Source organism: Schistosoma haematobium, chromosome 4, assembly GCF_000699445.3.
Source record: "Schistosoma haematobium chromosome 4, whole genome shotgun sequence".
NCBI lineage: Eukaryota > Metazoa > Platyhelminthes > Trematoda > Strigeidida > Schistosomatidae > Schistosoma > Schistosoma haematobium.
Genome location: NC_067199.1, coordinates 9,013,363 through 9,040,468, shown reverse-complemented (window position 1 = coordinate 9,040,468; position 27,106 = coordinate 9,013,363). Strand labels below are relative to the sequence as shown.

The 27,106-nt window shown below is 34.4% G+C and overlaps 1 protein-coding gene across 4 annotated transcripts in view; it reads left to right on the top strand.

Moving 5' to 3' along the window:
• Positions 1–306: 306 nt before the first annotated feature.
• MUS81_1 (Crossover junction endonuclease mus81) overlaps positions 307–27,106 on the top strand; it is a 71,122-nt gene continuing 44,322 nt past the window's right edge. The window contains exons 1-11 of one of the 4 annotated variants that reach the window (XM_051215583.1): positions 307–394; positions 3,501–3,625; positions 3,667–3,731; positions 3,767–3,904; positions 3,942–4,005; positions 4,037–4,159; positions 6,977–7,083; positions 11,977–12,244; positions 15,278–15,351; positions 17,675–20,755; positions 21,656–21,774. In XM_051215583.1, the coding sequence (XP_051066116.1) occupies positions 3,607–3,625; positions 3,667–3,731; positions 3,767–3,904; positions 3,942–4,005; positions 4,037–4,159; positions 6,977–7,083; positions 11,977–12,244; positions 15,278–15,351; positions 17,675–17,698 (882 nt within the window). In that variant the 5' untranslated portion in view covers positions 307–394; positions 3,501–3,606 and the 3' untranslated portion in view covers positions 17,699–20,755; positions 21,656–21,774. Of the gene's footprint in view, positions 395–3,500; positions 3,732–3,766; positions 3,905–3,941; positions 4,006–4,036; positions 4,160–6,976; positions 7,084–11,976; positions 12,245–15,277; positions 15,352–17,177; positions 20,756–21,655; positions 21,775–27,106 lie in introns of those variants that run through there. The other 3 variants (XM_051215581.1, XM_051215584.1, XM_051215585.1) reach the window with 3 other exon arrangements.

Genomic DNA, 27,106 nt, shown 5'->3' with positions numbered 1-27,106 from the left:
GAAAGAGTTCTTCTGATTGTACCTTTTCATTTCCCCATTATCAATATCATTATTATTACACTGCCTTACACTAATCTGTTCGTTTTTGTTCTGTTTTTCTCTTCAAATTCTCATTGTTTTGTGTGACGCATATATATTTGGTACCATCTTGCATCAATATTTATGTGTTCAAATAATTAAATAAGCCTATCAGTATTTGGCTTTTCAAATCTCGCGTGAAATTAGATACTCTCGATACAACCAGATTCTTTAGAGCATACCTGTTTGACGTAAATGATTCATGCAACCAAGTTGCATGATATTGTTCGGCCGTCAAGGTCGTGTGAACTGATTGACCTTGAACTAGCGCGGCAGAATTTGAAAGACAGTAGACTTTTCATCAATCATGCAGATGGTGAGCAGTGATTGAGTATTTACCGGTCCTTAAAAATAATAAGGGTTCTACTGGGAAGCGTAGTCGTAATTAGTTCCTGCAGTTTCTTCTCTATAGGTACCAATATCAAGGTTGGACTTGATATTTATGTGTTTGATACTATAACCAATCTCTATTTTGGGGGAAATTTCTTCCGTTTTGGTAAAGGCGCTATGAAAACTTTAGAGGAAATGGCATAAAACCACAAAATTTCCTCAGATCTGGGGATATCCCAAAAGTGTTGGTGAAGACCATCGAACTTCGGGGAGAATTCCAAAATAGGAAGATTGGGTAGTTTCAAATAACTTGAGAAATTTAGTGATAAATGTTCAGCCTCAATGAGCATAAGATTGTATTTCTGACGTTTCTTGACCTAATGTATACCACGTCTTCATATTAAATAAATAAACGAAATTAAATTAATTTAGTTCACATTAAGTCAGGTAACGTCAGATATACAATTTTTCTGCTCACTGGGATATAACAAAACTATTTTTATTATAAGCTTCTGGTCTGTCTAGCGAGTATTTCCCTAAATGCCGATATTCTAACTTTAAATCAAAAGTAGCAGACCTCTCAAAACTCACTAAAACATCTGTTTCGTTAATTCTTCGTGGCAGAAAACAACTCCACTTAGGTTTTGTATTCAACTTCCGATATCTGAAATAGTCTAAGTTCTTCAGACACTTCAGAGGTGTAACATATGAATTTCTTAGGGATAAATTAAACGACTACCAAAGTCGAGGACATTCAAAAATAGGGACACGTAGTTAAGAGCACAAATGTTTCGCTTAAATGTAGTGAAGGTCAAACGCGTATGCTAGTTTCAAGCAGCTTGTGGGTTTCTTAAGGTTTGCAATGTAATATCTACCCTAAAGCCAACTCTTACAGATTCATACGACCGATGTTCAGTTTATGCGTAAGTCCTCTAACGAATTATACATACCTACAAATTATTCTTAGTAGTTCCAACGATGTTTTTGCACAAAGGTTCCGAGAGAATATACTAGCGTCCTGTGAAAACGATCCAATAGTGTAAAAATTACTTTTAATTCAATTTAGTAACAATCATATGATGCAACTGAGTGTGCTTCAGACGAAAGAAAAATTTCACAAAGTTTCATAACATTGTTTCTTATAGAGTCTTTACTGTAATGAATAAGATTTACGTGTTATTTGCTTTGATGCTGTTAGTTTTTCGTCACGATGCTAGAAATAGGTTTTCATCCCCGTTTTGAAGTGATGATTTTAGCTCGAAATAAGAGTATCCACTGAAATCCCACAATGCTGCCCAGCACTGCCATATGAATTTCACACAGTGAATCCATAGTTGTTATTTTAATCCTGACAGCCCCAGTAGTATAGTTTAGTTTAAAGACCATCAGTAAGTGGAAGGTTTAATTGTACTCTTCCAAATAAGTTTATTGGCGAATTCGTTAGTTTCTTGTTGATATGATATCAATATCTTTGTGAGAAAGGAATTGCATAATACGTGTCAAACAAATGTTATACCACATTCTTCTGTCCCAGGTTTGCCACCTCTTGGTCTAAGCACTTGGAATACGTATTCGACCTACTGAATATACCTCCAGGAAGTTTTGTTTGAAGTAGAGTGGACAGTTTTTATGCCGCTAGATATGGTCATTTTAAAGCTCTGGTTTTTGTAAATGGATTCTTGTCTTGATTTGAAGTCATGAACGGAAGATAGCCTGCTACACAATGGTGGAGCAATGGATTAGTGGTAAATCGGTTTCGATTTCCGGCTACTGGGTTCTAGGATTGAGTACCATTTAACCCACTTCGTCTTGGGCAGCGGGATAATACCACTACCACTTATACATTGTGTGGCTCAGAGCTAACTACATGGATCATGATTTCGTAAATGAGTAATACTAAATGTAGTGGCAGGAGGTCAACAAGCACTAATATTTGTGAAATCAACATATAGCGTGTAGCAACTAAGTTATGCTTCAAATTAGGCACATCGATTTGCAGTGTTATTTGTGTAGTTTCGGTGGTTTTTGACTTACCGCCACCTCCAGAAAATTATTACACTCTATGAGGTTGAACATTGTCTTTGTATCCCTTAGTTAGGCACAAAGCCTGTACTATGGAGCTCCCAGAGCTGTATCATCTTGGTCATTTTATTTGTACGAATATCTTGTTATGGAAATTATTTATCAATAGAATTTGTAGTTGTATTGTTTCCGATCTACCTAAGTTGTCCTACCAGGTTCTTGCAAATCTCCTTACCTGTCGGAAGTTGTAAAATCAGCCATTATCACTAAAGTTTGACACAAGGATGAGTTAACATAAACTGCCACGACAGCATAACGGTAAAACTTAGTTTTAGAACACATATTCTTAGTTTGACGCATCTCTGATCTTAAGATTTTCGTATAGCCGCTGGTAGAATTTCTGTCCTGTGGTATTTTCCTCGGGCATTACAAGAATAGAAGATTCGTCGACACCGTGGAACGTTCATGTACCCTATCGACTTTGCTTATCTCTTGATGACATCCAAGAACGGTGGAGCCTTTAGACTGGACTCTGTCTTAGTTGTAAACTTCAATGCTTCCAGAAATACACTAAGTACTATTTTCTTTATTTCGTCTCTTAAATAGGAAGAAACTGAGGACTAATTTGTAGACTAATTATATTTCACTCCATGGTGAAGACTGAACTTTTCTCTACCCGGCAGGAGCCACGACATTCTCTTCCATAGAGCCTCGATCCATCGAACGATATGTCTTTGTAATGCATACCAGCAATGTAGACTTCCGACATCTTATTCACAAGGCATTATTGAGGATATTGTCTGAAGATATTCTCATCCCCCTAATGTAACGAGTTGCTTTGCACATCTGAGTCTCAAAAACGTCCCCAACTTAACTTTAGTTGACTGTAAAATTTCACCAGTTCGCCAAATGCTTAACCTCACTTGACTAATCTACTTCGTACGAAGTCTCATACCCTTTAGTATCAGTTGTCTTGGTATTAGTACTATTTTGTGTTTTTTCGGGAAAACTGACTCTGTTCGGCTCCTATATGACTTTTAACATACGGTTTTTATGGATTATCTTAATAGATTATCACTCATGGTGGTTTTTTCTGTCTCTTACCCTGAAGACTTCATCTCTTACTTCAGTTCCTGAGGGGATACCTGTCAACCACAAATAATCTGGTTTCCTGCAATGGATAATGGAGTGTTTTGTAGGTTAATACTGTCTTTTTATATATCTCATGAACTCAAGATGATCCAAAACAAAATATAGAACGTATTTTCGAAGTGGAAAGGCTTTTTGGATTCCCTTCTAATGTATGTTTTGTTTAAATATATAAACTCATTTGTAGAAACTAGTAACTTCAAATCGCGTGTTAGTTGGGGAAGGTGTTTTGACAAAGATATGTAGAAGAAAGCCCAAACTGAGACACTTTTTCCTATTTAGTGATGTGTTAATCTATGGAAGGATTGTATTAAATAGGAAAGTTGTGAGTTCGAAGTTTCATTTAATTCTGAATTCCGTAGCTTTGTAGCCCTCAGTTCATAGACCTCGCTGACTCCTGTGTTAAGAATGTCGTGGACAATGGGAGTAAGTGTAATATATAGTCTAACTAATTTAGTCTACCGGAATGGATTTTCAATTCTCAGTCCAAGAAAGTCTTTCACGGTTTATGCGAGCACTTCTGAAGAGAAAACACAATGGGTAATTCATCTGAAGAAATGTATTTCAAACTTTGCTTCTGGTAGGCCAAATAACAACTAGAATACTCATTTTTTTGCAACACATTGTTTGGGTATTTAAGACAATTACATCCAGTTTATGACTTAATAATAAACCAGTGTATGTAAAGAAAGCTTCAATAAATGTTTATTTATGCAAATAGGATGTGTCGAAAGTGACAGATTAGATAACATATATTTATGAGATTTATGTATTTAACCACATAAAACTAGGTATCTTAAATGACCAAACGATAGATCAAGTTGGTCCCTATAATATACCTACTATCATTCAATGTTTCCCTAACTAAATCTACCTAAAGGAATTTATTCGTTTGTTTTAGCCAAAACCTATGTATTTTTAGTAACCAACTGAATAAGCACGATCTTATTTGCTTCTCTTAACGTCACTTTGTAAACTGCCATTCATGAAGAGCTTGTGTTGCTTGGTCTCACTTTGAGCCTTTATAATATTTTTTGTTTCACTCATGTGAAACCTAATCTCACTAGTTCAGGTCACAGTAGCATTCGTGATGTATTCTCAACAATCAAGTTCAATAGTATTTCCGGATGACTCTCTTCTTTAGTCCTGTATCATTAGTTGTAAACCCGTATTCCTCAAGTTATGGAACTTAAAGTTCTTCACTTTATCCATATGTATTTTCTAAAATCTTTCATAGGCGAATTACATTTGTTGCATTTTTTACTAGTGATAACGCTTTAAAAACTCTTCCGCTTATGAACATTAACTCCATTGTGTTATAATAATTCCTAACGCTTACTTAAATATCCTACTGTGAGTGCCAAACATTAGTTTCTGTTAGTCTTACATGTAAATGATCATTTAATTAATATTGCCACATAGAGTATAAGCAGCGGTTTAGTCGAGGTGAGGAAAAGTCGCTCTCGTTTAAAATCGGAAGTGAGCCTAACGCATTTGGAGCAACATTGATGTTCTGTATCATCAAAAACCTGTTAGTGGGATGGGTAACTGGGAACTAATGAAGACGTCCAGATATCAAGAACCCAACCGCACTAATTGTTTAAACCATAATGCTTTGAGCCTTTTTAGTCATGTCATACTATACTAGGTTCTAAATCAAAAGTACATTTTAGTATCCTTCCCAGTGGCTGGCATTTAACTCAGGTTGTCTTATGCCTCGATAAGCATAATGAATGGTAACTTTTGGGATCCATTTATGGACCAATACTATGCGTATATTTTTACCATATAATTGTTAAATAACTAAACTATTCATATCCATGTCCCTCTTATTATAAGCCTTATTTTGACCTATGAACTATTACTATACGATTTACCATTCTTGAATTATGTCGTCTATTAATCACTACCTTCCACATTCACAACCATATTTGGCCAAATGTTGGTTCCTATTTTATGGTATTATGTGGTCTGTGTGGTTGGTATATAAACCCAGTACGTTCAAAATAAATGTATCATCGCAGAGGTTGAGATTATTGATCTTGACTTAATTGGCTGGTCTAGGCAGGAAGCAGGACCAATAAAGACTCTAGACTACTCGTACTTGTTTTGTGCGTCATTGGTCCGATCGGTAATTCACTACTCTCTGATAGGCGGTATCATTATGTTGTACATTAACAGGGCACACAGGCCACAAGTTATAACAGGTTGTCAGAATTTCTGGTTTAAATTGCTCCTGTTACGGGTTTCACACAATTTTATCACATTTGTCAATGGTCATTACTCAAATACACCTAGATTGTCATGGTACAGCGCTGACAGCTGAAACTGAGTCGGGTACGTGGTGCAGTGCAATCGACATTTTGAGACATGATTTTGAACCCATATGTCTATCGAACTTGAAAGCATGATTATTGATAGGCCTAAGCAAAATAATGTTTTCTACCACGAAATTTTGGGGTTTGATGCCTTTGACTGCTGCTGTGACTTAGTATCCCGAATTAAGTACCTCCTGACGAATATCCTTATTGAAATTTTCTCCAGCTTTATCTTTTATTTTTTGAACTAGTCAAAACCTTGCATGTTGTCTGGTGTAGGGATAGGTTGTAAGAAAAGTAAGGGCGGCTAAACAAGGACGTGTTATCTGTCCATAAAGACATTGACTGTTAGGCCGTGCCATGTATGTAGGTGCAGACCACCTGAATGGAGTTTGCGTGATTACCGTAACCTATGGTCGGAGACTTTGGGTGATATGGATCGAAATCGTTCGCAGTGGTATAGGTCCATTCACTATTTTTAAATTACCTCACAAATTTATTTTGTTGCACAAAGCCATATTTCCTTCCCAAATGTTATTTTCAGTACCCATTTTCTTCGATTACCGCTAATACAAATACTACTTATGCTACTGCTATTGGATTTATACTGACAATTTTATCTCGCTGTATTAATGAGGTATGACAACTTGAACTGATGTACACATATACCAGAGTCTCCATTACGTCTGACTGACTAGCTGAGTGCGTATTCCATTGTTTATATTCTCCGAAGTTTTATGTCAGTTAATAAGTCATTAAGTAAGATATATTACTTGTCAAAGATGGATCTATTACAATTTAGTGGCTGGATCTCTGTTGAAGAAAGGAAACCAGCTAGAGAATTTAAGTATAGCTAGTTCACAAGTTCTGGATACAGTGAAATATGCTTCTTTTACTCCATTTTCAGTCATATCTTATTAAACAATAAATAAATGGACAAGCTGATTTCGAAATCGTATTTATTTGTTACATCTTTGATAAGTTATTACACAACGACAGTAAATTTGAGTCTGACTATTTAATTCTTTTTATCTGTTCTATTTAATGAATTCATTTATAATTTTTTAACCTTAACAAAGGTGTGCAATACGATTCAGTTAGAAAATCTCCAATATGGATTCCGGATTCAGAAGCATCTCATTGTATGGTATGTGGTACTACTGAATTCAGTCTTGTTCATCGAAGAGTAAGTTGTTTCAAATGTTTTAAATTTTAATTATTTTCGGCTATTTTGATACATTGCTTTAGTGTTTGATCCGCGAAGTGGTGAACTTGCATCGAATTTGCTGGAAGTATAGACTTGTTCCCACATAGCTCATAGACTTGCCACAACGTGATTGTCAACCTGAGTGCAAAATAAAAAAAAAACTTGAAATAAATAAGAAAGAAGCATAGAAACCCCACAAGCAATTTCGTACTCTCAGAGAATCAAGTCGTCAGATTTTAAAGTACTGTCGAAGTGTAAACCATGTGGACAATTGTTTAACCAACAGCAGTTTGCCTTAAAATCTGGCATTTTCCCGTTTTTCATGGTCACCCCATTCTGTCATCAATACTAAAGTTCTAGAAATTTGTTTACGTGTAAAATCCAAACCATAGTACCCAGAAGTTTGCTTCTTATCAGTGTCGGCACCACAACTAAGTTTAAGCATCGAATACTTAATTAATCTTCTACTGATAAAAACCCTACATCTAACAACATGTCTCCTTCATGAATAAGCTACACTTGACTCGTAAAACAGTCGATTAGTGGTTGAAATACTCATTTTTTTACCTGGCACTCTCCAGATTCAAACCTCTTTTCATCTCTGGATAGTGCATCACAAAGCCCTTTACAAAGAATGTAACTTAAAACGCATTACATTAACCCGTAATTCATGTTATTCCACGCCTAGTAAACATTTGTTTCAATGGTTATACCTTATAGCTAAATGATAAAATGCTTCAAATATGGTTAACATTGTAAAGAAATGAAGGGAAAAAGAGTATAGTTGAGTAAAGCTGAGGTTTGTGTGTTTGTGATTTGTTTAGTTTATTTATAAATAAGTGGTCAATTCAACTTTTAATGGTCTTGTATTATTCCGTTGTGTTATGACGCGCGATATCCGAAACTGATACTGATACACAAAAGTTCCTATATGCAAGCCCCCAGCCTTATATTGATAAAAAACTAAGAGAGAATAAAGAATTTTATTGAGCTAAACCAAATCAAATGCAAGAGCATCTACATATGTTGACTTAAGAAATAAAACCATTTCTTGGCCAATAATATGTACTTGTCATCCGGAGATTTTTTATTGGAACATGGTTTTCTCATTTAGCTACTTTTGATTGACCCATTGTATCATGTTAATATTTTTTATTGAAATATATCAACGAGACAATCCAAAAAGAAGCATTACAAATTAAATTGGGATTTATTTCCGTTTTTGACGAATGAATGGATAACGTGTTTAGCGTTTGAAACAAAAAACACTGCAATCGAATCACGAAGTGATGAACTTTCAGATGTGCATACATCCAGCTGACTAGTTCCAAGTACATATTCTAAATTCTACTGCTAAACACCTTTCATTTATTTTTTAAGAAGTCAGTGGTTCACAGAAATGTCTGTATTATTGAAGGTGAATCGGTATTGTAAGAAGATAATCTCTTAAACCTTTTCTTACCAGCTAACTGTCATGCATTCCGTAATTATTCTCAAGATTTATTAATTAGATGCTCCAAGATTGAGCTTTTAACTGATTTCTGTAATCCTTTAGAAATGCAGGCAGAGTAATTTTGGATATGCATTTTAATAGAGCTCGCTCTGTGTGGCCAATGTAATCTGTTCAACATCAGCAAGTAAACTGATAAGCTCCTTCTTTTATTATTATTATTATTTATTATTTTAACACATAGATATTGGTACAAGGAAGCACCGAATACATATGCGCCACACAAATCTCGATATGTGTGAGGGCTGTGATACTGCCCGGGTGTCCAAACCGAAGCAGGTGGTTTTCTTAGTGGGCCACACCCCGAGCCTTCGACCTGAAGGTCTGATCCTTTTTTAGGCTAAATCAATGTGCATCTATCAGTTTACTTGCTCATATGGAGCCGGTTATATCGATTTCACAAAGCAAGCTCTTTTGAAACACATCTCCGAATATTATCTTGTCTGGATTTCGAAAGGATTACAGAAGTCAGCCAAAAGCTCATTCATGGAACATTTAGTTAATTCTGGTCACCCTGCTTCACCAGAAGCCTTCTTCGAAATTATACTTACAGTTAGAAGAGTCAGCTCTAGAGGAATGCAAGGATAAATCAATAATCTAATGTTGATAAATAATAAACTAATCCATTTCAAATTTTGTTAACATAAGAAGTAACAAACAATCAACTAAAACTAGATTTCTATACTTTCATATTCAATTTAAAAGAAAAAAAAGTTTGTTTTGAAAGACTTCATTTTATGAAATTTTATTATTTAATTTAATGATGTTATGGAATGTTTGAATCGGAAGTTTATACTATATCACATGCAATTATGATACCATAATAAGTGAATTTATACTTTTCTAAATACTAATATAGTTCAACATAAATTATTAGTCTAAAATAACAATGTATTTATTTAGTTGTATCATTTTCTTGAATCTATCATCATATCAGATTGCCTATTAAATATTACTTACTTACTTACGCCTGTTACTTTCAATGAAGCATAGGCCGTCGACCAGCATTCTCCAACTCACTCTGTCCTGGATCTTCCTTTCTAGTTCTATCCAATTTTAAATATAGTAATTCTTTGTTATTAGTTAAATTTTAATGTTTATTTTGTATAAATTGTTATTGTGTTAAGATTGTTTTCGGGTCAGTTAACGTGTTCAGATGTGACCTAATTTAAAATATACTTTGTCAGAATATGTTCCGTAAACTGTGGACAAAATCTCGTCATATATGTTTTAGTAAAAGAAGACTAAGAATTGTAACATAGTTATTATGTAATCTTATTTATTTCGTGAATTTACTTCAATTGCTCATAACCTGGAAATTATTACTACATTAATGATGAAAAAAGAAAAAGAAGAACGACGAAATAAAGTCAGGTCTTCCCGATTAAATAAATGGGGCACTTTATTTCCTAGGTCAACCATTGGAACAATTCCATCAGATATAAGATCACATTCTGTACTAGATGCCCAATCAAACATCTTATCACACACATTGAGCCAGTTCAGATCAAGAACACTTTATGAGACTAACACGTATATTCTACGGTAGCAAAATAAAATGATAGAATCAGATATCTGTCTAACTACCTTTTGTCTGTCTGAAAATATCGATCAATCACCGTGTACTTTCGTCTACACAACACAAGTGGGGAATGCTTTACATCACAGAATTACTGACTAGATTGTTCAAGTTTATATGAATGTAGGTTTTTAAAACAATTAACGTTGAAGAGTCAAAAAAATCATTCTCACAGTTATTTATATGAATATCTTAGAAGATATAATTGAAGAAATCATAGAAATAATTTATAGATGAAGGAATATTGTCAGAAGTTATGAAAAAGTTCAAAAGACTAGCTTTTTTATGAATATTGAATAACATTTATCATCTATATGAAGAACTGCTTACTTATAATATGTATTTTCCTACTTGTATATAATGAAAAGTAAGATCTAAATCCCTAGAAACGTGTTAGTTTCTACACGATGTGTAGCTAATCTGATTGGTTCTTATTGGTTAGAAAGGTGGTACAATATAGTACGGAATCAAGCTGACCATAATCAAGAACTCAACTTTCGGGTTTTGACGTAAAATTCAAATACCACGTATAACAAACATTATAAATACCTTTGTATACCACTCAAAACCTTTAAATTGATAAAAAATTACTTCCCGCTACCACACAATAAAATAATGGTGTTAAATGTTTCATATACTCATTATCTTTCCCCATAGGTTGTATATAACAGCCGATTAGACACTTCTTAAATTCCAACCCTAAAACCTTAATCCTGAAACAAACCTTAACCTGGTGACACCAGATCAAAAACGCCTGTTGTATTGTACGAAATTCATCCATCTACTTGGCTATAGAAAATGTCCTTGTTATTGGCTGATATCAATCTGTGATGAAAGATGCAACTCTAAACCCCGTGTTCTTACTATAAATATCTAACCTCTATTAGGAACAAATTAGGATCTCTTAAAAATCTTTGTGGGTCTTTGGAACTGTCCAAAGGACAGGTAATCCACGTCTATAACGACGGGTTTATTTGTCATTGTTCCTTCAATTTACAGAGAGTTACCTGTAGAAGGTTTGAATAAACTCACTAAATATGTAAAACCTGTATACGCTTTTCAATATTATTGGTATCTTTCACATAAACCATGAACTTACAAAGTGTTTTTCAATTGATCATGAACTATCCGAAAATTCATCGCAGTTGTTCTAAATTCGTCCCTGTACTGTACGGTCACCAGAAAGGCTTTACTTTATCAACTAATTGTCATATTAGTAACAGTGAACCACGGGTTTAATGATTGAAGCACTGATATTTCAATCCTTTAATTTCAAATTTGTTTCCCACCACACTCACTTTGATTTGAGACACTGAGTAGTAGTAACTTACCCGAAACTTAGGTTCAAGGTTTTCTGTCGACCATTTACATCTCAACGCAATGTGAGTGATGTCAAGTCCCTTAGACTACTAGTAAGAATGCAAATTGATCGATTGAATTCTATCAACACTAAAAAGACTTCAAAAATATGACACTGTTCATTACTCAGTTATCGATTATTCGTATGTATCACTAGTTCTAACAGGCTATTTGGCTGAAAACTAAGTAAATAAACCTGTTTTCGGCAAATAAGTTACATTACTCAAATAGTATTAGTAGCTCTCGCTTTAAAAATTCAAGGCTCAAATGTAGAGCTGAAAAACTGTACATATGGATTACTCAATTGCACTTGATTATTATTATTACTATTATTATTGTTACTATTATTATTATTATTATTATTATTATTATTATTATTATTATCGGTTTTCCCTTCATATCCATTGTTTCCTGTTAATTTTAGCACCATTGTCGACATTGTGGCAAAGTTGTTTGTGATAAATGTTCCACTTATCGTTGGATACTTCCCTATCAAGGTTCATCACGTGTACGTGTTTGTTCAGTCTGTCACACTGATTTGTCGACAGAGAAATACAACTCACTCATTCGTAATAATCAACAACAATATCAGTGTGGAAAAGAGAATAATCTATTCAATGTTACCACTTGTGTAACTAACAATAGAGTTGATGTTACTAATGAAGTGGCTGACAATTGTATAATTACTCCAAGTAAGTTGTTTCAATAATAATGATGAGTGAATTTTTCTATTTACATATTTATGTATGTATTTACTGTATTCATTTGTGCACTAATCAATGAAACTCTAAGTGTCTACTCGTGTATTAGGTTATCTTAATCAATGTTCCTAGAAAATGTTACCAAGATGCCGAACGCTGCCCAAGCTACCTCAGTGTAATATGGTGTATACAAGCATGTTATTTAATTTGATACACTGGGTCAATCAGACAGGAATTAAGAGATGCTAGTGGGTGCATGCTATTGGTCGAACATATAGCTTCACTCTCTGAGGGACGTGCGTCTATAGTTATGGATGATCTGTATATCTATTCTCGATTCGGTTAGCTAATAATGGCTTCCGATTCACATTTGACTTCACCGCTCAGGTCGCTGGTTTGGGTACGTATATAGGAAGTTCGTATATTAGTACTAGAATTGGATGACCGCACAGTATAATATAATTACGTAAAAATATTCTACTGCACAGCTGTCTTGTCTTCTGACGCCATATGAATTAAGGGTCAACATCACTAGGGCTCTTCGTATCACAGCATATCGTCTAATCGATTTGCACTTTTCTACTTAATTTTAATAATCGAAAATTCACCCATCAAATTATAAACATCCTACTCCATAATGTAGTAAAATTCAAAATCCGATATATTTATGTTTCGTCCTAGTCTTATGAGTTAAGCACTTAAATTACTACTAATAATAATACTTTCCTGAAATCTTATAGAACTGCAAAGTTACTGGTAAGTGTTTTATAATTTATGTAACTAAACTAATCATAGAAGTAAACTTTTGTGGTTGTATTTCTAAAGTATATTATGCGTAGCTGATTACAGACTGGAAAGAAGTTCTACATTTATTCGCTTCCAATAGGATAGTCCTGTTATACGATAACAACGCTTCAACAATAATTGTTCCAAAAAGAGGGAAAGCAGCCCTTGACAAGACAGCTTTTGCTATTCCCTGAGAAATGTTAAAATTCCAATACATCTAGTCTGTTCATATTACTGACCGTGATAGACTTCGGAATAAAAGAGAAAATAACTAGTCAGATGATGTAATTCATTTTCGTATTGGTTGATTAAACGTTTCCACTGATGTTTAGGACTGTAATTGATTAGTCTCTTATGGGCACATGTGCATCTTGTGCGGATTGCCATGATATTACTTTAAATCACAAGCATTATGAGCAGAGATGGATGGTAACTAGCAGTGAAACCTTGGAGTGAAAATCAACTCTAGGATGCAGGTATATCCGGCTGACATATCCCAAGTAGGACGAAACGCGCATCCTGGATCCCACTACTAGCCACCATCCATATCTGCTTAGTCAGATGATTAATCTTAACGTAGTAAACATAAGGTTTTTATTGGCTTTAACTTAAATCACTAACCTGTGTATTTAAAAATAGTCAGTGATTAACTTTCACCTGCCTTGGTAACAAAAGCGAACCAATCATTTTTGACTTGTTTTCCCTTCGATTAGTTGTAATTACAATCTAATAAGTCTAAGTTACATGTCTTTTTCTTTTTAAATTTCCTATATTTTTATTACATTACTTAATGAGAAAGGTTACCTTAGGTAATTCTCGAACTACCACTCTAAGTAATTTAGTGGGAAGTGACTAAACGGTAAATCTAAAATATAAAGCCGAATCAATGAAGGACGAGCAAATCTCTTCAGGATCACAGCACATATATCAATCAATCATAATGTTTATCGAACCTTAGAGAAGCATGATATTGACCATCGACTACAATTTGACTTGAACTACTTCAGATTGTTATAGAAAACAACCACGTATGATTGTGGAAACGAGATGATGATGTACCTGTAAAAACTCATGATATATATTGGTATTTCGTTGCAATGTATATGGTATAAGAAAGCTAGTAAGAAAAGAATCTTTCTCCACCTATTATAAGCTGACAATAAAACAAATTATGCTGTTAGTGATGTATTATGTCTCAGGAACCTAATGTCTTGCACGAGCTATGCTGTTTCATAAGGACCTGGTGTACTTTAGCACAAATACATTAAGAATGTGTTTTTTAACCCTTGATGCTAGTGGAGTTGGTAGATTACTAGATATCTATGGAGCAGTATTACTCGAGCATATATGCTTTAGATGGAGGAAAGTAAAAGTGGACTAGCTAAGTAGTGAACTTATCTAAATGTAGTAGGCTTTTGGCATATAGGATAGAGTTAAGAGAAGGATATTTGGGAAAATGCCGAATAAACTACCATAAATGCTCGTCCCGTTTATTAAGAGATATATCCCTTATGGCACCACTATCTACACTGACGACTGGAGAAAGCTCAAATCTCTTAGATGGTTTAGATATTCTCATAGACCATTATAATATAATAAGCTTCACTATGTTGACTCGACAACTGGGGTTCACACAAACAACTCGGAAACAGTGCACAGCCGACTAAGAAATCATTAACACCTTTATAAAGGGTCACAAGGAAAATGTTTACCGAGCTACATGGATAAATCACTTTACAGAATGGTTTTTAGGTGAAAGTCATAATAGCCCATAAAAAACTTGGAACAGTTCACTAGTAATATAGAAACATGTTTTTTGCAAAATATATCATTTCCTTTTATGATATGGTGAAGACTTGTAGATCAGGTGAATGATTTTGATGGAGTTTTGTTCTCCGAGCTGGATGGTTTGGTCGTGGAGCTTTCATCGTTCTTCTGAAGGACATTGTCAGCACAAACTTCTACCTGAAGTTTTTCTTTTATACATAATTTATTAAAATTTGCCGTTAACATCTCAACATTTTTCACCTGTACACTTAGTGCTTACCGATTAGACTTATTAGTTTATATGCAACTGAGGAGAAAGCAACAAACCAGCTCTGTATTCATTTTATTCTGCAAACAATACCGTTCTTGTTTTCTTAATGTTTCATAAAAGGAAACCATTTGAATGAAGTTTTTATCCTTAATTTTTATACTTGATCGACTGTTTTCTTTATCTGTCTACTGCAATTTCAGCCTATCTTGGTGATGTAAATATGAATAATGATGAATTAAATACTGAAAGTGATACAGATTCAGATACCGCTGAGGTAAGCTCCAATTATTCCTATCATCAAAATGTCAACATTATCTGTCTATGGACAAAAAAATGCATGTAACACAGTAATAAAAAAGCCGGATCATATGCTCGACTGTAAACCACACTATTTGGTATTATTATGACTTCGAAAAACCGAACTTTATGAATTGATGTTGGCTGTTGTAAAAGTAGGTTTAAAGAGAGGACTAGTGACGTCCAAAACTAAAACATAAAATCAATTCAATAAATTCGGTGTATGTTTATCTAAGTTGTGTTAAATGGTACAGACCAGCTGATTGAGGTCCACTCAATTATCGTGACCAGTGGTTGAACTTGTTAGGTGATATGACTTCAAGATTACTCACAGTGGCACAAATACATTTCAATGTTATTTTATATCTTTTATTCCACTAATTCATTCTTTACTGTTTCATCATATTTTATATCTGTAATCTTTTTTTATTATCACTGATACTTCTACTACATTGGTATTAACCTTAATATTGGTCGGCTTTAGTTCTGTATTAAATCATATTCACACAGTCCTACAGAAGGTATTTACATCGTTCTTCTTAGTGAAGTGTAATTTAGTCTTTTATTTTGTGACAAATCTGTGCTCAAAAAATGTTGCATTGCAGAGAATTACCATATAGACGCACTTGGTACGAAACGGATTGATAGACATTCGGGTTATTGGACTTATATATTAACTAATACATTATTTGTTACAATTGATTCATCTGTACCTTTTTGAAATGCATTAGAGCTTAAAGCTGAGTTTCATGTGATACAGCTGAAGCTTTGCCAAGAAATGCTGAGATGGAGGTAATCAATACTAAAACAATCAGTAAATTCAGACAGGGTCAGGTAGTGTAGGCATACGTAAGCATAAACTCTTGACTATTTTCCAATAGTATTTCGACTTCCTCAGATTTCCATCAGCATCTATCAATTGAAATCATGGCATAAAGTCATAATCAAGTAACAAAACTTTTCTTTATTATTTATTCATAAATTACTTTGATACTTATGTTAACTAATCATAGTTAATTCGGTCAGACTATAATTTATGGACGACCGTTGAGCGACACCAAAGTAATTTTAAGAGTATCCATCTAATAACTAGGACCAAATGAGGGTTATAAACCACCAGTATGAGGAATTAGTATTATGATTTACAGTTGATGGTTAAGGTTCGAAATTACTGTTGTGTCTTGTGACTGCAGATTATGGAGCTGCGAATTATCGGTCTGATCAATGACATGTAAAACACGTACGAGCAGCCAAGAGTCCTGATTGGCCCTGCTTCCCTGTCTAGCCCAGCCAGTTGAGTCCAGAACGCAATTCTCAGCCTCTGAGATATGAATCGTTATATTTCAAACATACTCTGTTTATATACCAACCAAACAGACCACATCGTACCATAAAATAGAAAACAACATTTGTACAATATTTAACAAGTGAAATAAATACTGACCAATAGGGAATGTCCATTTAAAGTCCAAGGACACCATTAGACTTAACATGATAATTATTGGTATAGTTTTCCGAAAATCCTAACAATTACATTCAAGGTTTTCATCACGAACTGACATCAACTATAATGTCAAAACTTTATTTACCCAAATGGATGAGTGAATTTCACGCTAAAATGTGAGAACTTTTTTTTTATCTTAAACCTGTTTGATTCGTCTATAAATTATAGTCTCGTCGTTAATTCAATTAATCACTTGTGATTATGTTTACTATTTCATTTTAATGTATCATTTGATTGATTATTCACAGAACTAGTTTATTTTAATTATGAATTAGAATATTTTTTTCATTTGTTTCTAGGAGGATAAAGTTGACAAATTTATTCATAATTAACTTGTTTATATAAACAACATTGTATTATTTAAATAGTAAAATAATCTGAAACAAACAGACAAACAAACAACAACAACAACAAAATGAAAATATATTTACCTAATCCAAAAACTATGGAACTTTAATCTTGTTTTGTTTTTATCCACTTTCAATTTTATCGATTGTCATGTGTTTGTGTGTACGTGTGTGTATGTGTATTAAACTCATTGTTTGTTTGTTTTTTAACTTCCCCATGAATCAATAATTGTTTTTTATTTATTTATTTTAATAATTATTATACTCATCTATTTGTAATTTGTATATTTATCATTCTTTTATTGTTCTGTAATTTAAATGTATCTTGACAATTAATGATTATGCAACGTTTTTCTTGTGTAATTGATCTAGAAGGAAATGATTTTCTAATATATAAAATTATGCAAGTCGGATACAGCTTTCATTGATTATTGTTGATTTCTTTTTAGGTATTTGGCTCGAAATTTGATTAATCAAGAGAATGGATGACTATAAATACTTTTCATGTTGGTAAATTATGCTAGTACAAAGATGAATATAATGTAATCCTTCTACGTTGCTCATAATTACACACTTGAGAATATCAATCATTTTTACAAAGAAAAAAACAAACGAATGGTTAAGTATCATTTATGTAATATTTGAAAGGTAATGATGTAATTTACTATTTAGGACTGGATATATTCAGTCAACAGAAAGAGTTTTGAAAAATAAGTATTGGTAGTATTTTTCGTAACATGTCGCAATGTGACCCTGTAATAAGGATTTTTGGGTTGACTAGAAGAGGATCTTCGGTGAAAACGATTGACTTTTAGATTTTTACTACTGTAAATGAAGAATGTGGATAAATTATGAAAAGCGAGGATATAAAGGTTGATGTAGCATCAGGTAAGCTTTTTCGAAGTGAATGACAAGTTCTGTAGCCAACCTTGTATCGAAATTTATCTGCCTATTACTCAGCTTGAGCATACCTACGATTTCTGAAGCATTCTCGTAATCGTTTTCAAATCTTCGTCAATCCTATTTCTACCCCTCAACTGAACTATTGTGATCTCAATTAGATTGATTCACTCTAACGGGGCTACTGTTAGGAAGAACCAAGGATCAGCTTTAATCACAGGATCCCTGTGCAACTATCAATTAACTAAAAATCTTAGAAGTATATTGAGCGTCTGGTTTGGAGAAGGATTATGCTGTGGATATAGGTTTATGATCTCAACTAGGTATATCCTTCGGTCATGTTAGCTTTCCGGGATACGATGCATTTATTGTTCCCTAGTTATATATTTTCGTCATTGTTTAGCAAGCACTTCTCAGCTTACGGAAATGTCAAGGGTCTTGATATAGTTTCGCATCCCAAATAGCTGGTAATGTTGTTGACGTTCGAGATAACACTTCGATAAGGTTTTCTGCTCCGGTATCTGACTCCAATTGATATGAACTAATAAATATGCCATTTACGTAAATCTCCCGTATATTACATCTAGATAATTCTATTTTAGGCATTCGTTTACTCAGACAAACATTAAAATAAACGAAGGTAATCATGCCGACTCGCTATACTATGCGTTAAAAGCGTTAATATAGCTCAAAACAGCTAATGTGTAGTGTGGCAAAGAAACAGGCATGGATAAGATAATGAGTGATCGACAAGTACACATAATGAGGATAAGCGCAGAATTACACGGGCATAAGGATAAGATGTATGTGTGTACTGAATGTCACAACTCCCCTTTAAAAAACTTATTATGAAGGTGAGAATAACTCAATGTCACGTGCTGTCCGAGTTATTAAAGTCTGTTCAAAAGTAAGCTTATAATCGTACTAGACAGTACAAAGGTCAATTTTTATTGTAATCTATTTCATGTTAAATTTCAGTACTGTTAACATGATATTGAAGTAACGTCTATGTGGAGAAGCTTCAGTATAGATGGATATGATTATTGCAGATTTATGAACAGTCTCTAGCGTTACCGTAATGCTAACACCATACACTCAATTGACCTTATTCTTTAGTAAAACACAGTGTGGTTACGTTGACCACTTCAAAAGAAAATTTCGGAACACAGAAGTCAAGTTAAAGATTAACCAACATGAAACTTCTGTTTTCTACGTTGTTCCTGAAGCTTTGAATCTTACTTCAAATACGGGGAGTCTGGTTTGATTATTAAAAGTCTGAAGGCAGTTTGTCAAAGCTTTCGGACAATGATATCTCACTGAAGAACATAATTATCTTGTTAAAAGTGAAAACACTGATAACTATGCTGTAAAAGCTTGATATGGAGAAACATGACGGAGAGATACTACAAATCAGATGTGAAAGTTTGTTGAGGTCGTTAACTGTAACTAATAGATTGAATTAGGACTAGAATATCAATATTTCTGGGTGCATATTTACGAAATTAAATTCAGTGATCAGTACAGTAATAACAGAATCAATCGAACTTGAATGAAAATCAATGCGTACATCTGGATTGAATTAATAATAGTATTGGATGATTACCAAAATTAGAGCTCGAACTGTTCGTTCTACAATTATAGAGAAGAATTTGTTCATCTAATGATAATAATATATATTTCCGACAGAGCAGGTTTGATCTATAATTTACAACATTGGTTCGCATAAAAGATGCTTTCCAATAGGGTTGTTAAATAGGTGGAAACAGTAAAAATAAAAGGCAGTACATTCGTTGCGACCATAGGAAACGCTCAACAGAACCAAACTCGGAATTGTTATGGTAGAATCCTGGTCCTGCTAAGCATTTATGCAATACAACAATTTAAGGATATTATAGTAGTTATAAAGTAGATATAAAGAGCGCCTGGCATGAACTGTGACCTTGGAGGAGGTGTGAAGATAGGCCTAATAAACCTATTTTGTAAATAGTTTTTGATAGCTTTTGCATTTATTTTGTTTATTTCCACAATCTGTACATTTATCACTAAACGATTGTACTTGTTGTTTAAGTATGTGACCTTGATAACTAACTTCCTTCCGTTTTTAATTACACATAGCACGACATTGTTAACGGTGCATTAATAAATACACTCTCATACACATGTCTCGTTCTATCATGCCTGTGGATATAATAACTAAAGTGATTAGCTATCAATTATATTTATAAACTTTTGTGACATTCCTATTGCATTCTACGTCGAGAAAACTGGCTGGAGCCATATTTACCTCATTGAAATTATTACTTATCTATAATTGTGGATCTTTGGTACCAAGCACAACGAAACACTCAACAGCCAGCTAACTTGAGTAACGTCCCTGAACTTTTATTTTGCGTTAATAATTTATGATTTGTTTATTGTTATATTAACTTTTGGACGTAATAACTTTATTGCTATTCCTTTTTGGTTAATATACTGTTTGGTCCACTACAGAGGCGCACGTTAAGTTTATTTCTGGCGTAAGAAGCTCCATAGCTGTGCACTGAGAGCCTGATACTGAAAAAAATAGAAACAAAGGAGATGCAAAGCATTTGGATATAAACCCTAAACAGTTTGTGGTGAAACAGACAAAGGTATGATAACTTATAGGTTATTAGTAGATAAGACTCATACTAGCTATTGTTGATTAACAGGCATGATCAGTTTGATATAAGTAGTAAAATTAGATGTAGAGAACAAACATGTGATAGAAGATAGTTTTAAGTATACTAGTTCAGAGCACGGAACAACAATGCAATAATTACTAAAGTATGTTAATCAGGTCTGACACAATGCATGTGTCATGTGACACAGTGATATACTGTTAATGTAAGATATTATTCAACTTAGTTAAAGTTGCTAGGGTGTTAGGTCACGATAAGCATAATGAATGATAATTTTGGGGATCCATTCAAGGACCAATACTAAAAGTATATTTTTATCGTATAATTGTTAAATAACTAAACTATTCATATTCATGTTCCTCTTATCATAAGCTTTATTTTGACCTATAAACTATTATTATACAACTTTCCATTCTTGAATTATTCCCTGTCTATTAACCACTAACTCCCACATTCACAGCCATATTTGGCCAAATTTTATACAAATGTTATTTTCTATTTTATGCTACGTTGTGGACTGTTTGATTAGTATATGAACTCAGTATGTTTGAAGTATAAGGATTCATATTGCAGAGGCTGAGATTGGTGTTCTTGACTTAACTGGCTGGTCTAGGCAGGAAGCAGGACCAATCAGGACTCTAGACTGCTCGCACGTGTTTTAAGCGTCCTTGGTTCGATCGATAATTCGCTGCTTCTGATTGGCGGCTTTGGGCTATGACATAGGGACAGTATTAACGTAAAGTGACAGTAGGTATGTGGTTTTACTTAGGGAATTTACTAATAATAATGGCTAAACATTTAAAGTTTCTATAATCTCACTTGTGGAATAAGATACACTTACAGGTGCTAGAATATTTAATGCTTTTTCAGAGGATCAGTATGCATCAATGCAGCGAACAAAGAATGGGTACCATTACTAGTAATATACTCACTGTATTATCTGTACATGTACGTGTGATTCGCTTGATATTAACTATTACATTTGTAACACTATCTTATTTTGTTGTGTTTGTTCACATTTTTATTAGTCATATACATGATATATGTATATTGGTAACTTGTAGTAAGTTCATTGTACTACTTTATTATTATCGAAGTTAAACATTAACACCGGCTCAGTGGTCTGGTGGTTAAGCGTTCGTGCGCAAGACTGATAGGCCCTGGGTTCGAATCTCGCAGGTGGCGAGGTCGTGGATGCGCAGTGCTGAGGAGTCCCACAATAGGACGGAACTAATCACTAACATTAAACTACCTCTACAACTGGTGTTCGGGCTTTTGAATAATAACACTACTAAGAGATTTAGCCTGCATAAATACTCAGTTAACGGGATACTATTTATTGGAGCCAGCTTCCACAAAGTTGATCACTTCGGGTCACGAACTTTTTAGAGGATAATTTCCTCTATATCTGTGCTTACAGCCAATGAGGGAGATAAAGATTGGTGTACAGACATGCTTTCAATCAGACTCACACATAATTTTACATAGTGGGTCAAATGTCTAGATCACAGCAAGTACACAAATGATAAATTAGTTCACTAGACTAACTATCAATTTAACCATCGTTATTACGATTACTAACAATATTATTATCATTAGGCGTTGCATTATTGTTACACACTTATTTACATCAAAAAACACAAAGTCCTTGTTAATATTAATAAAATATATTCCCAGGACGACTGGAGAGGATAACGAGAACGAAGACAAGAGGACAGAAGTAAGGTATTTATATCTGTGTATATTTATTATTTAGCCAGAACTCTTTACTTACTTACTTCCTTACTTCATAATACTGATATTAACAACAATGATAAGTCTTGCCAATTGAACGCTATATTCAGTTTCTAAGCTATTCTCGTAACCCCCAAGGTAGAACTACACAGCGACCTGAACACAAGAGAAGAGGCGCAAAATATCCGAGAAGCACTTTACTATAAATGTTCGTTTTAGTACAGAAAATATAGGGTTTTTATAGTATTTTAGATGTTCTTGGGTTTCCCGAAAATTCTGGAATGCTACTAAACATAGTAGCAGTATAGTAATCAGCCAATCAGAAACTCTACATATGACTTTTTACTTTCTTGATGTTTCTGGCTAAACTTCAAGTGAATGCTGATTGAACAAAATGCATCTAAGTGATTCTTGAGCCTTTCTTGTCTTCTGAGAGAGGTTTCCTGGATCACCTCAAGAAGTAATAATAATAAAAATAATAATATATTCTCAAAAGACAATATGTCACATGAGAAACATGCCAGTTTACAGGCAAGATCAAGTTGTTACAAATGACACAGACTTTACTTTAAAAAGTTACTCAGGATGAAACATTATAGATCACATTGGCTATATAAAAATGAGGTAGATTTTCATGCATTAAAATATAATCGTTAGTAAGACTCTAATGTTCTGTAGTGGCTTAGCTTCGTTAATTGACCACCTCGACAACCGTTATAATATAAATCTCAACGGTGTTTATAATCAGAAGGCAATGAGGAGCGGCAACTACAGTTTATTTACGGATATCGCAGACCACAAATCTTTAAGCACATCTAGCGAATTCGAAGCAGAGAGGTGAATAAATATATACGAGCAATTACATAGGCAAATTTATAGTCAAATTGTATAAGGGCGCAGCAATGCAAAGCAGGGACTAATAATAGGATTCGAGTTCATATACACATAGGGAGGAGGATGAATCTCGAGTGATATTTAAGCAATCAACATTTTAGCTAGTCTGTCATGTGATCTAGTTAACATAACGGTACACAAAAATATGCGAATTGTTACTATTCGAATAACATTGTCTGTTTGTCAAGTAAGTTAATAAAAGGACTCAACCAAAATTAATAATCGAAGTTGGTTGTAAGATAGGTTTGCTATAGTTAAATATGCGGGTTGAGGCGCTTTGCGGAGGTTGCGTGTGTAGTCGAGCATCAATGGAATTAAAGTCCTTAACAGTTATTCAAAGACGTCAACTCTAACTTATTATTTTGTCCTTCTTGATAGTGATCCAAGGTATATTTTGGAGGTATTAGTGGTGACGCAGAGTTAAGTCATATATTCCACATGTTTTTAGTGGTTTATTATTTATTTATTTATTTCAACATATAAACATTGGTACAAGGGGGGCACCAAATATATATGCCCCAAACAACATCAATGAGGTTGTGAAGAGATAGAGAATGTACAGTGTGTATGATAAAAGAACAGCAACGAACAAGAATTAGTGTATGAGAGTGAGATTCTAAAAATAATAATTGGGGGAACAGTTGAGTTAACAAAAATTTAACTTGAAAGAACTCTTTCAACTTAAGAAGTTATGTTCACTTTTGTGGAGAAAGTAAGAGAAAGTCACGGAATGATCGCTACTGGCTTTTATCCTGAACGATTTCTAATAAAATTTCAAGTCAATATTTCGCACCATCTCTGGGACCTCAACCAGGGAGTCGGTGGTAGACAACAAGAGGGGAAAAAAGGAGGGGCGAGAAGCAGGACAGACAGTGGTTAGGATGATTGAAGTTTGGTCATTTTCACTGGAATAATTAAGGCATGACTAGGTAGCGCCAGTGAAATTCAACTGAGGCCTAGCCAACTCATCCTGAAGTTGGGTCATTGAATATCGTACAAATCATCGATCCTCGTCAAGATCAGGGACAACCAACGCTCATCAGTTAATCGCACGCCATGGACTGGCCTATACGGCAGTGGTCTTACTTTCGCTTGTATCTACTTTAACTAATATATTTCTGCAATAACGTCCTCTGTGTTGTACTGTCTTCAAAGCATCTATAGTACCTTGATACGGCAGTGGGGTAGTCCACGTAAGGTGCTGACCACGAGGTGTGACTTCGACGTTAGCTGGTTCGTCACACCATTCCCGTCTAATTCGAGTAGGCCTCCAATCATTTCGACATAGATCATCTACGTTGGTGATCTACAACTCATTCTCTTTTATTAGATCCATTTCTAAGTAAGTACACTTCACCAAGTTGAAAAAAACAAGCCAAAGTACGGCTTTAAATGAACGAAGGATTGTACAAATGAGAGTGATTAAAAAAAGCTGAAAGTTTAGTTCTGTGCATTTTTGAAATTTAACAAGGAAAAAAGTGTTCCGATATCAACTGTCTTCTTTTTCGTCGAAATTTGTATAACTCGTTTTTATTGTTATAACTTTTGTAGAGCTACGAAAGAACTCCTATTAAGCGTAATTGTCCAGCTTTTCTTGCAATAGGGTTTTTCGGTAGGGAGTGAAACTAATTCAAGCTTACAGAAATAAGTCAAGCGTAAGAAATTAGCACCAATACCATTGGCTCGTGGCGTCCCGCTAGACCATAAGGAGCCGTAATTTAACAAAATGTTCTGCTCTCCAGATATGAGTTGATTGGAGTTGTCTCCGCATCATGTTTGCTGGTCAGTAACATCTTCCTTCCTTTGCGACGTTGGGCCCTCTTATTTGTGCTATGCCTGAATATTACCCTAATCCAAGCCCCATGTTAATTACCTTTTTGGAATGCACTGTCTCCACTAGCTACACGTTACAAGTAAATGAAACAGCTAAAGTATTTGTATTGTGAGTTAGACGTCCAGTTAGTAAATCACACTACTATCAAGTTAACTAATGGTATGAGTTATAATATACTAGTCAGATAATATATGGTTAATGGATGATAAGGACAGATAGCTAAGCAAAAAATACGATAGCAGGGTTTAGTGTTGCAAAATTTACGAGTAAGACGATGAGTAACTAAGAAAACACTCTGAATGCTAGAAATAATAAAAAATAAATATTTTAAACCAATAACTGAAGATATTCTGAGCTTATTATGATCGGCCATAATTGAGCTACACTTACAAGGTTAGTGAGTTATTTGTCTACAGACTGAACTGGAAATTCCATAAGATATGTTAGTTATCGCATCCAAATGCAATTTAGACAATGGCATGTAAACGTTCAGACACAATTATTCAAATTGTGTGATTACATATGTTTTGAAGGTTCATGATTAAGGTCCTGTCAGTATTGCATTGAGTTTTATTGAGTCGTGGTCCAAGGTATTTCTAACGCCAAATGTGTGCAGCACCATCCATAGTAAACAGCATATCATGGAGATAAAAAGAAACATTAGGGGAAGTGTTTTTTGATAGTTATGGAAAAGAAGTGCAAAGTATAAACAAAGGAAAATTAATAAAGCACGGTGTTGGGACTGCAACATATACAGTATGAAATTACAGAGGCCATTGGTGGGTTAAGTGTTTGGTGTTTGGGAAGTGGCCACTAGGTGTCAATAAGTTATTTATTCACAAGCCTAAATGTTAGGTGATCCATCGTTAAATGCAGCTTGGCTTTGGTGAGCTCCATCAAGCACGTAAGGAACTCTGGAATGATCCATAAATCAGTTTAGAGATTCAAATTCAGCAAGCGTTTGATTCGACCGGGTGTTTGCTGATAACCTATTACAGAGACTGGCGTAGCGTGCGACAGAGAAAGTTTACTTTGATCCGCTTGATGTTATTGAGATCTTTAGTTCAAAATCCTGATTCCGAAGGTTATAATCAATATTTTTAGAAACTTTCAACGCACCATAGTTTACTTTAGTTCCGTGATATAGAATTTTGGAAAGAAAGGTAAAGTTTGATTTCACTTACTGATAAGGTATCCAGCGTCATGCTTCACATCCATCATTATGCGATTGGTCAGACGTGAGAAGTCTTATGAAATGGCGTCGAACTTTCTCAATTTTATCTTATATAGAGTCATTTTGGATTCGTTTAGACAGAAATTACGATTGATAAACCCAACGAACCAATGGGCTTTAGAGACTTGGAATGTAGCCTGGTCGGGGAATGAATGGCTTGTGCATTATTTCACTCCTGAATCATAGATACTACTTAGTTGTCTAGATTCTAACTTGTTCAGCTGCAAGCTTATCTGTGGATCAAACGTGCCGAAATACAGATTGTTAAATCTGTTTTACGCTCTATGTCCTTATTTACTTTCATTCGACCCTTTTGTATATTGTCTTCTACTACGTATTGGTATTCAGTAAATGGTTGTATTCATAGTAATTTCTACGAGTATGTTGTCGTGTATTATTCTGAGATATTCACACAGACATTTATAACATTTATTGTATTTGTCATCATAATTACTTCGTCTCAATCATTGTAGCAGTTATTCGCAATTTTGTGTAATCGTTAAATCCTTGTTTAAATGCGACAGCTTCCATATCGCCTGCTGCTAGTTCCCTTTCCGCTCGTTGATAAACCACTATTAAGCTTAGATACAGCCAACGACTTTCATTTTGCACTATCTGAGCCTTT